Source organism: Python bivittatus, unplaced genomic scaffold (genome assembly GCF_059951505.1).
Source record: "Python bivittatus isolate LINGU-HERP-01145 unplaced genomic scaffold, Pbiv_v1 ctg000080_np1212, whole genome shotgun sequence".
Taxonomy (NCBI): Eukaryota; Metazoa; Chordata; class Lepidosauria; order Squamata; family Pythonidae; genus Python; species Python bivittatus.
Window position 1 is genome coordinate 12,554,289 of NW_028277035.1, and position 12,868 is coordinate 12,567,156.

General features: G+C 38.8%; 1 protein-coding gene across 3 annotated transcripts in view; it reads left to right on the forward strand.

The window, feature by feature from the left end:
* PKN1 (protein kinase N1) overlaps positions 1–12,868 on the forward strand; it is a 76,935-nt gene that overhangs the window by 39,530 nt on the left and 24,537 nt on the right. For 2 of the 3 annotated variants that reach the window (XM_088133543.1, XM_007436101.4), the window contains one exon: positions 7,829–8,129. In XM_088133543.1, the coding sequence (XP_087989669.1) occupies positions 7,829–8,129 (301 nt within the window). Of the gene's footprint in view, positions 1–1,012; positions 1,129–7,828; positions 8,130–12,868 lie in introns of those variants that run through there. The other variant, XM_025171764.2, reaches the window with a different exon arrangement.

Genomic DNA, 12,868 nt, shown 5'->3' on the forward strand with positions numbered 1-12,868 from the left:
TTTTTTGCTGATCACTGGGTTGGGAGCGATGAAATGGCCTTAATCATTATTCATTATTTTAATTAATTAATTATTAGCCTTGTAGCTAGTAGAAAAAGTATTATGATCATTTTTGTTCACCTGCATTCTAGTCAGTACAGAAGACAAAACTAAATCATTACATAAAGATAATATATTTTCAGAAGGTGATAAAATAGCTATTATTTGTTGGTTTGTTCCTCACAGCAGCCTTTGGTACATGTTGAAATTGTTTTGCATTCAAAACAGCCTTAATCTGTTTAGATCAGTCTACCACCTTTTGCATTCTGTGATTTATTGCTTGCAAACTCTTGGCCTCCATGTTCTTTTCTCTCCACTGTTTTCTTAGTGTGAAGAAAAATTCTGAAGAATGTGAAATCTTTCTCACTATATGGTGCAATTTTGATTGGTCCATATAAAGAAATTACCCTAGCTGTAATTTTGGAATCCCCCCCCCCCGTTTTGAGAATTCAAAAGAGAAGGAAAAATTAATGGGTTGAAAGGAAGGGGAAGACTGAGAAAATTGTGATCAGAAGGGGTTGAAAGAGAGATTTCAAGAGAGAGAGAGGAGAAATTTAAAGAACAAAAGTGTTTGAAATTGGGTATGGATGTGGTAGAAAGAAAGGTGGTTTGCAAAATTGGAAAGATATGAAGTGGGTGTAGTGAATGGTCATAATGTAAACTAGATTTATTTACATTTGCTTTGCTTTTCTGTTCTGTTCTACCTTAAATGTATTTTGCTTACTACTTTTTTTCCCCTGCTTTGTGTAATAACAATGCTTAACTGCAAAGAGAATAACATGATGGATATGTATTTATGTAAAATTAAATGGAATGAATATGAGAAATCAGTAGGAGAATATGTGAGTCTCATCTTTATTCCTTCAGTTGGCCTCTGTTCCGGTATTACTAGCAAATACAGGAACTGTGTTAGGAAGTGGTTTGTTTGCACACAGGCTGGAAGAGCTGTTTGAATCAACATGCAGGAAGTGAGGGTGCAGTCAGCACGCAATAGCAAGCAAGCAAGCTAGTGGTCTGCTAGTTCCTTTCTCTCCTGGCGCTCAGATGTCCTCTTCGGAACCAGACACAAACTCTGAGCATGACCTGGAGGTACTACCTTTTGAAAGAGAGTTTGAGGTGGTTGGGAAATCATTTGAACATTCCTCTCCTCTTTCTTTTCCCTGTCATTTAATAATCAGGGAGGGAAGCTTTTGTGCCAATCTTACAGTAGTTGGTATGAATATGGAAGTTAAATGGGTGGAGGAATTTCATCTTAAGTGAGGAATTAGGCCGGAGAAACTTTGTAGCATGAATATAGAGATGTGGATGTGTGTCCTATATCACAAGATGTGTTTCTGGTTTGAGATTCATGGTGTCTTACCTACAGTTGATTGGGAAGTTTTAATTCTTAATCTGCTGTGCATTGGGTCTGTATAGTAGATTGGTGATTGATATGGACATGTTTCTGCCTATTACAGAATAGCTATAGTATTAAAAAGATATAAACAAGTGTAATTTTGTACAGGTGGAGAGCCTCATGCAAGACTGGGTGAGGGGCTGCATATTCACAAATTTAATCAGGCTGAATCTTCACCACCACCTCACCACGTGAAAACAGGGTGCTATTAGCCTTCCTTTGGCATCCAATGAGATTGCCTCTCCCCTCCTCTCCAACTGATTGTAACAGCCTTTCCTAGCCCCAGTTAAGTGGGCAGAGGGGAATATATTTTAAATTGGGGGGGGAGTGTTCAGTGACTCAACAGTATATACTCTTTCTTATAGTAATCACTCTGTGCAAACTGCTGAGGAGTGGTGGTAGGAGTGGTATGTTTGGTGATCTCAGTGGATTACATAATAACATTGTAGGCCATGTGTAACCATATGTGGAGTTTGAGAAGCAGGAATGATGGCAAGGTATCTGGCAAACAGAAGGAATAGAATTATGTCCTTGTTGAGGAGAGGAGTAAAAATACTGTGTATTAAGAAAGGGAGAGACCACAATATTTTACTGCAGAAGGTACCTGATATCAGAAAGTCTTACATACTGGTTAGGATCACTTTTTAAAACATTAGTCTTATTAGAGAGCAAATATATGCAGGTGCTTGTTCATTTAGAGAGATCTATCTGCATCTTGCCTTGCTCCAAACCTTTAATGCTCCAGCTCTCTTTCCCCCTTCCCATCCACTTCAGTGCAATATTTTAGCTATCCCAGTGCTATCCTGTCTGACTCTTTAGGTTTACCCTATTCTGGAAATTGACAATTAGTACATGGGGGAAAAAAGGGTGAGATCTTATTTCCAGTTTTTTTCCCATGTTTGGGGCATTGTTCCTTGTGTAGCATCATGAAACGTGAGAAGACTGCAGCTCTCTATTGTGTTTTTCCAGTCCACTTCTTTAATTCCCTCCAGGAGGTTTCTCACATGTTGATTATGTTACTGAATGAGCTGCGTGAATGTCATTTGACTACCCAACTGATTATGCCGGAGTTGTATTCTGTAGTTGGAATACTGCAACGGTTTCTGACTTCAGGGATGGTCCCAGAAGAATCTGCTGCTCTATATTTCCCGTTCCAAGTTGGCACCAATTAGTTCATTATTATTGACTAAGTGTTTTTAATTTTGACTCAATTCCTATCCTTAATTTTGACTCATTGACCCCTTCCCCAAAGTCACACTGGAATAGCTTATGTACTCCTTCAGGGTTTTCTTTGTTTTTATTCCTTTCTTCTTTATTCTCCCATCTGCCAATCTAAGATTCCAAATACCTCACAGCAAGAACCTGACTTTCTGCTTATATTTCTCCTTTAAGGACTTACGTAGGGTGGTAATATTATATATGTATATAATATCATATCTGCAATCTATCTTCTGCTTATCCTTGGAACTCCATAAGTAGCCTCTATCACTTGTCCAAGATCAAAGTCAAGCAAAACATTTTAGCAAAGATGAAAAAACAACACTAGTTTGCAAGGAAAGCTTGATGCACATAAACTGCAATATTAAGCATGCATATTTCAAAATTTACCTGCTTAATTTGACATTATTTTACAGTTCCTGTCCAAAGAGTTAGCCTGTGTTCTAACATTGTGTTACATTTAATATGAGACTACAAGCTTAGGAATCACAGACCACCTTGTTCTGATGTGATTATAGAAAAAAATGTTGAAAACTTTCTCCTCTGATTCATATGGACTGGAGCTGGTTGTGTCTGCAGATAGCTGGTTGGTGGCCCTGTTTAGGATGACCAGGCCCCTTCTGGGTAAGGAGGAACCAAAGGATCCTTTGTAGAACTCTGTGAGGAATATTGGCATGCGTCAGATAAAGTTGCTCAGTTTTGCACAGAGTTGGATGCCTGGGCAGGTCCTTCAGAAGTGACTGGGGCACATCTGATCTTGGTTATCTGGGAAGAGTTTGAGCCAGTTACTCCCAAGAAGTGGATAGGATCCTCAGGGCTGGGAGCTTTGCCACTTGTTTTTTGGACCCATGTCACTCCTGGATGTTTAAAGCCTCCCATGAAGTGGCACACAGTTGGAGCCAAGTGGTGATTAACAGCTCATTGCAGGAGGGGGTGGTGCTGCCTGCCTTGAAGGAGATGATGGTATATCTTCTTCTCAGGAGGCCATCCTTGGACCCAAGCATGTTAGATAACTTTTATCCAGTCACCAACCTTCCCTTTTTGAGGAAGGATGTTGAGAGAGTGGTAAGCACTCAGTTTCAGAGGGCCCTGGATGAAGTGGATTATCTGGACCCTTTTCAGTCAGGGTTAGGGCCTGGCTACAGCACTGAGACAGCATTGGTTGTACTTGTGGATGACCTATGGAGGACTCAGAATGGGGGCGGTGTATCCGTCCTGACTCTCCTGGATCTCTCAGCAGCTTTTGATACCATTGACCTATGCTTCTGGACCAGCTCCAGGGGCTGGGGGGGGGCACTGTTTTGTGGTGGTTCTCCTTCCTTCCTCTGTTATGTGGTGGTTCTAGGCAGTGTTGGGAGGGGGGGCATTGATCAAGTCCTAGGCCCCTACAATATGGGGTGTCCCAGAGCTCAAGTCCTTTGCCCTTCCTCTTTAATATCTACATGAGAAAGGTCACTTGGCCAGCTATACATCCCCACTCCTGGCTGGCCAAGTGATGGTGTCTAAGTGTTGGCCCAGTACCTGAAAGCTGTAAGTGTTTGGATGGGGAGAACCGATTTCAACTCAATCCTAGCAAGACAGAGTGGCTCTACGGTTTTGGGCTCCTGAGTCTAGTGATATGTCATCTTTGACACTTGCCAGGGTAACACTCCCTGGAAGAGAGGTGGTACACAAATTGGATGTTCTCCTGGACTTGTGGCTCCTGCTCAAGGGGCAGATGGCAGGCATGGGTAGGTGGACTTTGTACAGATGCATCTTGTGCACCAGTTGCACCCATTCCTAGCCCAGGAGGCCTTGGTCATAGTCATGCCCTGGTCACTTCCCAGCTGGATTGTTGTAATTTGCTCTTTGTAGACACTTGAAGTCCATCTGGAAACTACAACTGGTCCAAAATGAAGCAGTGGGTGCAGTTCTGGGCATTTCAAGTTTTGCTCATATTGCATTGCTGGTGCGCGAGCTACACTAGATCCCAGGGTTTTTTTTTCAGAGTGCAATTCAAGGTGCTGGCTATCACCTTTGAAGCCATAAATAGCATAGGACCAGGTTACTTGCAGGACTGTCTCTCCCTAAGGGTATCTGTCCGTCCCATCCAGTTAGATGGAGGGGTGCACTTCAAGTCTTTTCTCTTAAATGCTGTCATCTAATGGACTTAAGACCCCAGAGATTCAGCAGAGATTTCTTGCATTCTGGAAGGCCTTGAAAGGCTAGCTCTCCCCAAAAGTATTGGAGTAGGATGAGGCTGGAGCCCAGCAAGATGATACGTTGATGTACGGGAGAGCGTTGCTTTGAGATGCCATGAATTTTTATTGCAATTGGTTAGGTTTTTTGCTGTTTTTATTGTCTTGTGAGCTGCCCAGGGTTGTGGTTTCAATATGAGCGGCTATATTAGTCTTTTAAATAAATAAAAATAAAACATAACTATATTGACAGAATCCAAGAAAATTTGGTTCTTATTAATTATTGTTTGCTTGATACAGGCCAGCATCATATAATAGGTTATGAAATTTTCTTTTTATAATAAATCTTACTAAACACTAAGCATAGTTTAGGGAGCTGAATGATATGACAAGTTGTGGTTAACTAAAATTGGAAATGAAAGCGCTCAAATTCGTGGCTGTGATGAAGAAAGAGAGGGAGGCATATGATAGATGAAAGGAACTTGACATAGCAAAGAGGTGGATACATTGTTACTAAGTAAGTGTTAAATAATATCTTCAACTATTAAATAACAGATTTCTCAGTGTTGACCAGTTTAATTATTGTACAGGTATATGCGCAAAATACAAGCTGTTGTTTATTGTACTTGTTTATTGTTTTGTACATTGCTCTAGGCTCCTTTAGGAGGAAGAGTACCATATAATAGTAATACTTCTCATCTCCAGTGAACAGATGGTGGAAATCTTGTGCTGTTAAAAAAAATCACAAGGTTTCCACCATCTTTAAAAAAAACCAAAACAATAACAATATTTTAAACAGACTGACCAGTGAAACACCAAAGGTTTAAAAAAAAAAACAGCATTGGAACAAAATGGAAAAAAGAAGAAAAGAAACTACACAAAAACAAACAAAATTACATAATATTGGGAATATATATAAATATATTTGGAACCTTAAGGTGAAATACAAAAATTTTAACATCCCCATTAAGTACTTCTATTCACAAAGACATTTGTATGGACAGAAACCTTGAGATTATTTATTTATTTAGCAAAATTATATAGCCACCCATCTCACTGAATCAACTGTGGGCAGTGTTCAACAATCACATAAAAAGACAGATAAAAACAACAGAAGAAATATAAAAAAACACATTAATAAATATTGTAAAAAAACAAAAATACAAACCATAGGGGAAGGGAGAATAAAAATGGCCCCCTCAGCAATGGAGCCATCTAAGCAGGTATCTGGTTCCCTGGGAGCTCTGGTAACATGATTAACATAATAACATAACATAATTCCTGTTCCAGCATAATTAAAGTACCACTGTATAGCCTAACTGTTCTGTACAACTATTTTTTGGTTTTGATACCCTACAGCGTTTGCAAGTACCATGGTCTACCAGATCTGGTCTCCAAATATCCATATGTCTGGTGGCTGTTAGGATTTTTGTAGCCCTCATGTATAGTCTAAGGCATGGGAGTTATTGATTTTGTTAGCCAAATGAAACAGAAGATTCTTAATAAGATTGCAGTTTGGGGAGGTTGGCAGTAATTGCCAACATCAACATCAAAAGATCTCCAGGGTAGAGCTGGATATAGTATATTCAGGGAACGAAGGTATGTTTGGATGCAGAAAAGGGACAGAAACCAAGATTTATAAGTTTTATTTTTAGATGGAGAGGAAATGTAGTTGGCATGAGCCTGGAATTAGATTCTAATTCTGAGGAGAAAATAGGGTTACAGTCAAAAGGAATAGAGATCAAATAAACAACAGACAAATTCTGTTCTTGGTCCATTTTTCTTTTCAGGTCCTGTAGCAAATACAATTGTATATCTGTTTCTTTCCTGTTTATTGTTATCCTAGCAGGAATTCCCTATTAATATAATATAATATGACACATAACTTACTGAATTATTTGGATTTTTAAAAAAATTAAATACAGGTAGTCCCCAGTTTAAGAACAAGTTCCGTTCCCAAGGTCTGTCCTTAAGTCAAATTTGTATGTAAGCTGGAACAGTACTGTTGTATAATACTGTATAAGTAGTATTGTGTAATTAACTCAAATCATTGTGTATTTAATTCGAATCATTGTGTATTTAACTCAAATTTTACTACAATAGGCTCAGTTCTTAACTATGGGTCATCCTTAAATTGGGCATTCTTAACCCGGGGACTACCTGTAAATGTTTTATTTACTCCCCAGGATTCTTTTTTACTTTGAAAAACACCCAAAGTATTGAATTATTTTAATTCAAATGTAACTGAATTTGGCTCATGAACTCTCCTTGCTTCCTTCAAGCCTGATTGCAGAGAGATTAGAATTTTTGTTACATCCAAACCTTACCTGTTATTAATCTAAACAGAGATTCTTTAATGGAGGGCCTGCATCATACTATAACTTGAATTTAGTGTGCTTCAGGAAACCATATAATTTTCCAATCTTCTACTTTTGGTACCTGTGGCAGAATATGGGAGGAGTAAGAGGAATACATGCATCTGAGGCTCATTTATATACATTTAATACTATATCCTCATTAGGCTTATGTATGTGTAAATACTAATGATTTAGTTTTTTAAAAATTTAATGCCAACTTTAGCAAATTTGGATTAGATTTAATTTTCAACAACCAGGAGGTTTTTTTTTTTTAAGACAAGTTTATATATTTAAACAAACTAGATTTCTTGTTTTAATGAATAAATAAAACAGTTATGACTTATTGTATTCCATGCCAGAATTGAGTATTGCATTATAGCTGCTCCTTGTTTAGAGACATTGATGCTATTATACTTGTTGCAACTGTAATATATATATATATATATATATATGGGGAAGGGGGTAAAATTCTTGAAAGAGTTTAATTTGCTGGATTTTTTTTTTTTTGCCCAGTTTACAGCCCTGCTGGGATATTTTAAAAGCTTTTAAGGTTTCAGAAACACAGGGACAGAAACAAAGATTAATGTTGGTAGCCTAATGACCATGCATGCAACTCTCTCTTTGCCATGCTTGCTTTGCAGAGTGACCCAGGCAACTGGTCAGTACTGGAACATCTGGGTCTGGACCAGAGCTCAGATTTTTCAGACACCAGCGTGCAGCAGAAATTGGATGAAGAGAAAGAGAAAATTAAGCGTGAGATCCGCAAAGAACTGAAAATAAAGGAGGGTGCAGAAAATTTGCGCAAGGCTACCACGGACCGTAAGAATCTCTCCAATGTGGAAAACTTGCTCAAGAACTCCAACCGCAAACTGGAGACATTGCATCACCAGCTTCAGGATCTCAATGCACATATTGTCGTCAAAGACCCTGAAGAGCTGGGGGGTGAGTCTGCTAAATTACTGGGGTAGGAAAACAGGGATTAGATATTGCAGGGTGCAGAGAGAAGCAGCGATAGGGGAAAGGAACTGAAAGAAAAGTGCACGAATCATTGTCACCTCTCAGTAGGTTAGGCACCATAATACATTTAGCTAAAAGAGGTTTATAGCAATAGAAAAGCATTCCTAATCTGAGTTTTGATGAGTTTCTTTGGTCAGGAAAACAACAACAACCAGCAACTCCTTTTTTAAAACTCTGCTGGGTGATAAGGAAATCAGGCAATTTACTGGTAATGTTTGTGTCTGTCCCTAATATAATGGCTGGCACTTCAAAGGAAGCAATTAATTTGGCAAACACTGTGCATTACCTATTTAAATAGTTCTGAAGGGATTTTGTAGTACATGTGTGCACATGAGTGTATGGAGATAGATTGGGAATCTCTCTTATTTCTGCAGGCTTTCCAACTTGGAAAGTTTAAAGTAAAGGCACTTAACTGGAAACCAAATATCTTGAGATTGATAAGTTTGCTGCTCTGATTTGTAATACATGTCTCATATATAATAAATACCTTTCTGCATGAGTAATAATTCATTTTAATTATTCTTCAAGTTCTTTAACAAATTGGACTTAGTTACAGAAAGATAGGTTAATATGTCTAGCCTACTATTTATTTATTGGTGTATTCATTCATTTTAGCTTATTTATTAGATTTATATCCTGCCTTTCCTTCAAGAGTAAAAAGTTATGTATGTAGCACTCCCTTTTCCTGTTTTTCCCCACCATAACAACCTCCCTTTGAGATAGGTTGGGCTGAGAGAGAGGGCCTGCCCCAAAGAACCCATTGAACTTCCATGACTGAAGATGAACTTTCTGACCATCTGGATAATCAGAGCACCTGACAGAAGGAAAAAAAATCATTAAAGTACATGCTTACATATTAAAAAATGCAAAAAATTCAAAGAGCTTTCCATCCTTCTTCTCCAATCTACAGCATCTTTCTTCCTTCTGAAGTATTGGGCTAACTAATTTTCTTCTCTGTGTGTCTTCCCAGTTATTCTGGATTATGACAGTGGCCCATTTTATATGATATTATGGGGATTGTAGTCTGAGAAGTCCAGGAGGGGTAGTTGTTGAAAGATAAATCAATATACTTCTATCGTTATGCATACATTTTATATTTATTTTCATTAGTTTTCACATTTACATTTCTGTTGAATGAGATCTTTTAGCCACTTTTAGTATTTTATAGAAATGCAAAGCATGACCAACCATTTATTTATTGGGTAAAAAAGATCATTTAGGTTAAGCTAAATTTCGATGTAATATAAGCAATTTTTTATAACCATATTTTTCTATCTGGTTTTATATTTCAGAAAAACATCTGAAAATAATGTTATTAATCCAGTTTCAGTTCACTTCATCGGTTACTGATGACACACAGTATCAAAACCACATTGTTTTCTTATGTTATACTTAGCATTACGGACCTTTAATAAAAGTTGTTTAACTGCCAAGTACTGTTTCTAAAAGCTCTTTGTATAAATCCACACTCCAGTCTGTTGGCAAGTGAAACCTGAGAGTTCAGAAGGGCAGCAGACTTGTTGAATGTTTTTTCCTCCTTTGCTTAGGGTTACCAGATCTGGGCTGCAAAATTCCAGATCCTGGAGAGTAGCACAGAGATACAGAACAATTTAACCGTGCAATCCAGCAATTATCTGAAACAGGTCTGGTGGCCCTACTGTTTCATTTTCCAGCATTTTTTTGCAGCCATTGCATAGGTACAGGTAGCAGAAAGATAAGCTGTTGACCTCCCCTGACAGGAATTAACTTTTTGGGATAAAGAGCAACAGAAAGAATACGCCATATCCTCCTGAAATTGTAGAGGAAAGGCAAAATCAAGATGGTGCCCATGAGACCTACGTGCATACCTGCCTGTGTTCCTTCTCTTATCCTTCTTGTGGAACCTCTCCCTGCATCTTGTCTTTTAGTAGAGCATTAAGCAAGCCAAGGACCGTGTTGTACAAAACTAGGACTGCATCATATGTAGAAGCTGCTGTCTGAGACTTTATCAAAGAGGAAGTGGCTGCTATTGTACCTGACTCCACTCTAGAATACATGCCACAAAAGGGAGGAGGAGGGAAGTTCAGAGAGTAAACAGCTGGACTAGAAAGAGTTTGGCACATGGGTGTGGTTATTTCCTTTTCAGTGAGGAAAAAGTAGTAATATTTTTGGGGCCAAGGCTCAGAACTCCTCCAAACAAAAACAAACACTACATTAGAACCTAGTAGAACACCTACTAAGGTGTTCCCTTTTGGGAAAGGCTACTGTGGTATATTCCATGTAACTACAGCCACTGCTATGAGAGGAGAGAATTCTAACTAGATAAATGCCTCACCCTGACCCCATTTAGTCCTCAAAATTCTGGTATGATGTTGCTGACAACACTGTGGGTATTCTGTGGGGCCACCTGTTCTAGAGTTACCCCATGGTGTACTGGCTTAAAAGATATGAGTTGCTCATTTTCTTTAATCAAGAGTCTGGTAGCACTTTTCTGACTAACACATGTTGTTAAAAGGCATAAGCTTTTGAGAGCTACAGTTTACTTCATCAGCTGTGCTTCACTGATGAAATGAGTTGTAGCTCATCAAAGCTTAGACCTTTTACTACAATTTGTTAATTTGAAAAAGTGCTACCAGACTCTTCCTGATTTTTTACTACTGTAGCCTACCATGATTCTTTTCCTAAAATGTCTACAATGAGAAGCTCCTTTTCTTTAAAGTTTTATTCCAGTTGGCTTGCTTTACTGTAAAGCAAGTAAATACCAAGCAGTTCTGCCAGTCTTTCTTAAGAATAAACTTCTAATGTCATAGTTAGTTCTTTGACCCAGGAAACAAAAAGGACAGAAAACACTACTTGGGAGAATAATGACCTTAACAATGCCTAATGCCAGATCCACATAACATTAGCTAGGACCCAGAATGTACAGAGATAGAATATAAATGATGCCTTTCTAATAGAGTAGCAGTGTGCCACAGAATGTAGATAATGTACTGTAATTTATTTATTAATCCAATTTATATGGCCACCCATCTAAGAAACTCTGGGTGGCACATAAGATGAAAACATAGAATTCCATGAAACCCAAAAGCCATACTAGGCTGACTGGATCTTGCCATTTTCTCTTGTGGGTGCATTGGGAATGTGTTCTTCAGTTGAAAAAATAGTGTTAGAAATCCTATTACTAGATTTGACATATTCCCATTGTTTAACCTTTTACACTTAAATAATTGCATGTTCTATTTGTCCCTGAATTCATCACTTTCAAGTAAAATATGACCTATACAGTGGAACCTCGGGTTACAAACGCTTCTGTTAACGAACTTTTTGGGTTGCGACCAGCTCCAGCCGCAAAATTTTGCTTCGGTTTGCGAACTCCGCCTCGGGGTACGAACAGGATACGCGGCCATTTTCCCTTCCATGACACGGTCCGCGGCCATTTTCCGCCCCTGACATGTTGTCCGCGGCCATTTTCCGCCCCTGACATGTGGTCCATGGCCATTTTTCCGCCCCCGACACGTGGTCCGCGGCCATTTTCCGCCCCTGACACGTGGTTGTAGGGAGGGGGACTCTCCCTCCAAGCAATAGCCACCTCCCTGTCTTCCACGCCAGAACGGATTAACGGTAATTACATTGAACCTTATGGGGAAATTTGCTTCGGGTTGCGACCAATTCAGGCTGCGACCAGAGTCACGGAACGAATTAAGTTCGTAACCCGAGGTACCACTGTATTAAGTCCTTTTCCTTCAGATGGGGCTCTTTTTCTGCACTAATGAGATGCAGCTGCTCTATTACAGTCATTAGCTGTTTTATGGAATGATATTTGGGATGGCCTATGGTTTAAACAAGGATATTTGCTTTTATGAGAGCCAGTTTGGTGTAGTAGTTAAATACACCAAGCTAGCAGCCAGGAGACTGAGAGTTCTAGTCCTCCCTTAGGCATGAATCCAGCTGGGTGACTTTGGCCCAGTCACTCATCCTCAGCCCTAGGAGGAAGGCAATGACAACTTTTGAAAATGTTGCTAAGAGAACTGCATGGACTTGTCCATCTAGTCACCAGGAATCAAGACTGACTCGAAGGTGCACACACAAGCATGCACACAAAATTCCTTTTATATATGACATGTTGTCAACTCTAAGGTAGACCAGCTTAAGAAACTTATCTGACCATTGCTTTCATACAGCTCTTCCTCCTGTCCTTCAAGGCTATTCCCTATACCCTCTACACACATTTTAATTTTATACCCTATGTTTATAATTCAGATTTTCAAGGTACACAATTATCCGAACTACTATTTAAAGCAATATTTTAAAAATAAACCATAAAACGGCAATTAGCAATAAAAATAAATGAAAAAACTAGAGTAGCAAGATCTGTTTTACTAAACCAGTGTTCTGGTTTACTACCACTCTTATTATCTCCAATGACTGAGGAATGATAGGCATTGTAATCCAATCCATTTGACCCTATGGCTGTGAAAGACCATATTAAACACTTTCTGCATTTTAGGCATACAAATCTTTTTAAAAATTGTTTAAATCAGATGTCTATTGAGCAGTCTTGGGGAGAACATTTCAAAATTAGATTACTAATATTGCAGAGTTACTGTGGGAAGAGGAAAGTATTTGACTGTTGATCATGTGGAAGTAAGTAGTCTCTTAGATACTCATATCATGTAACCATGTGG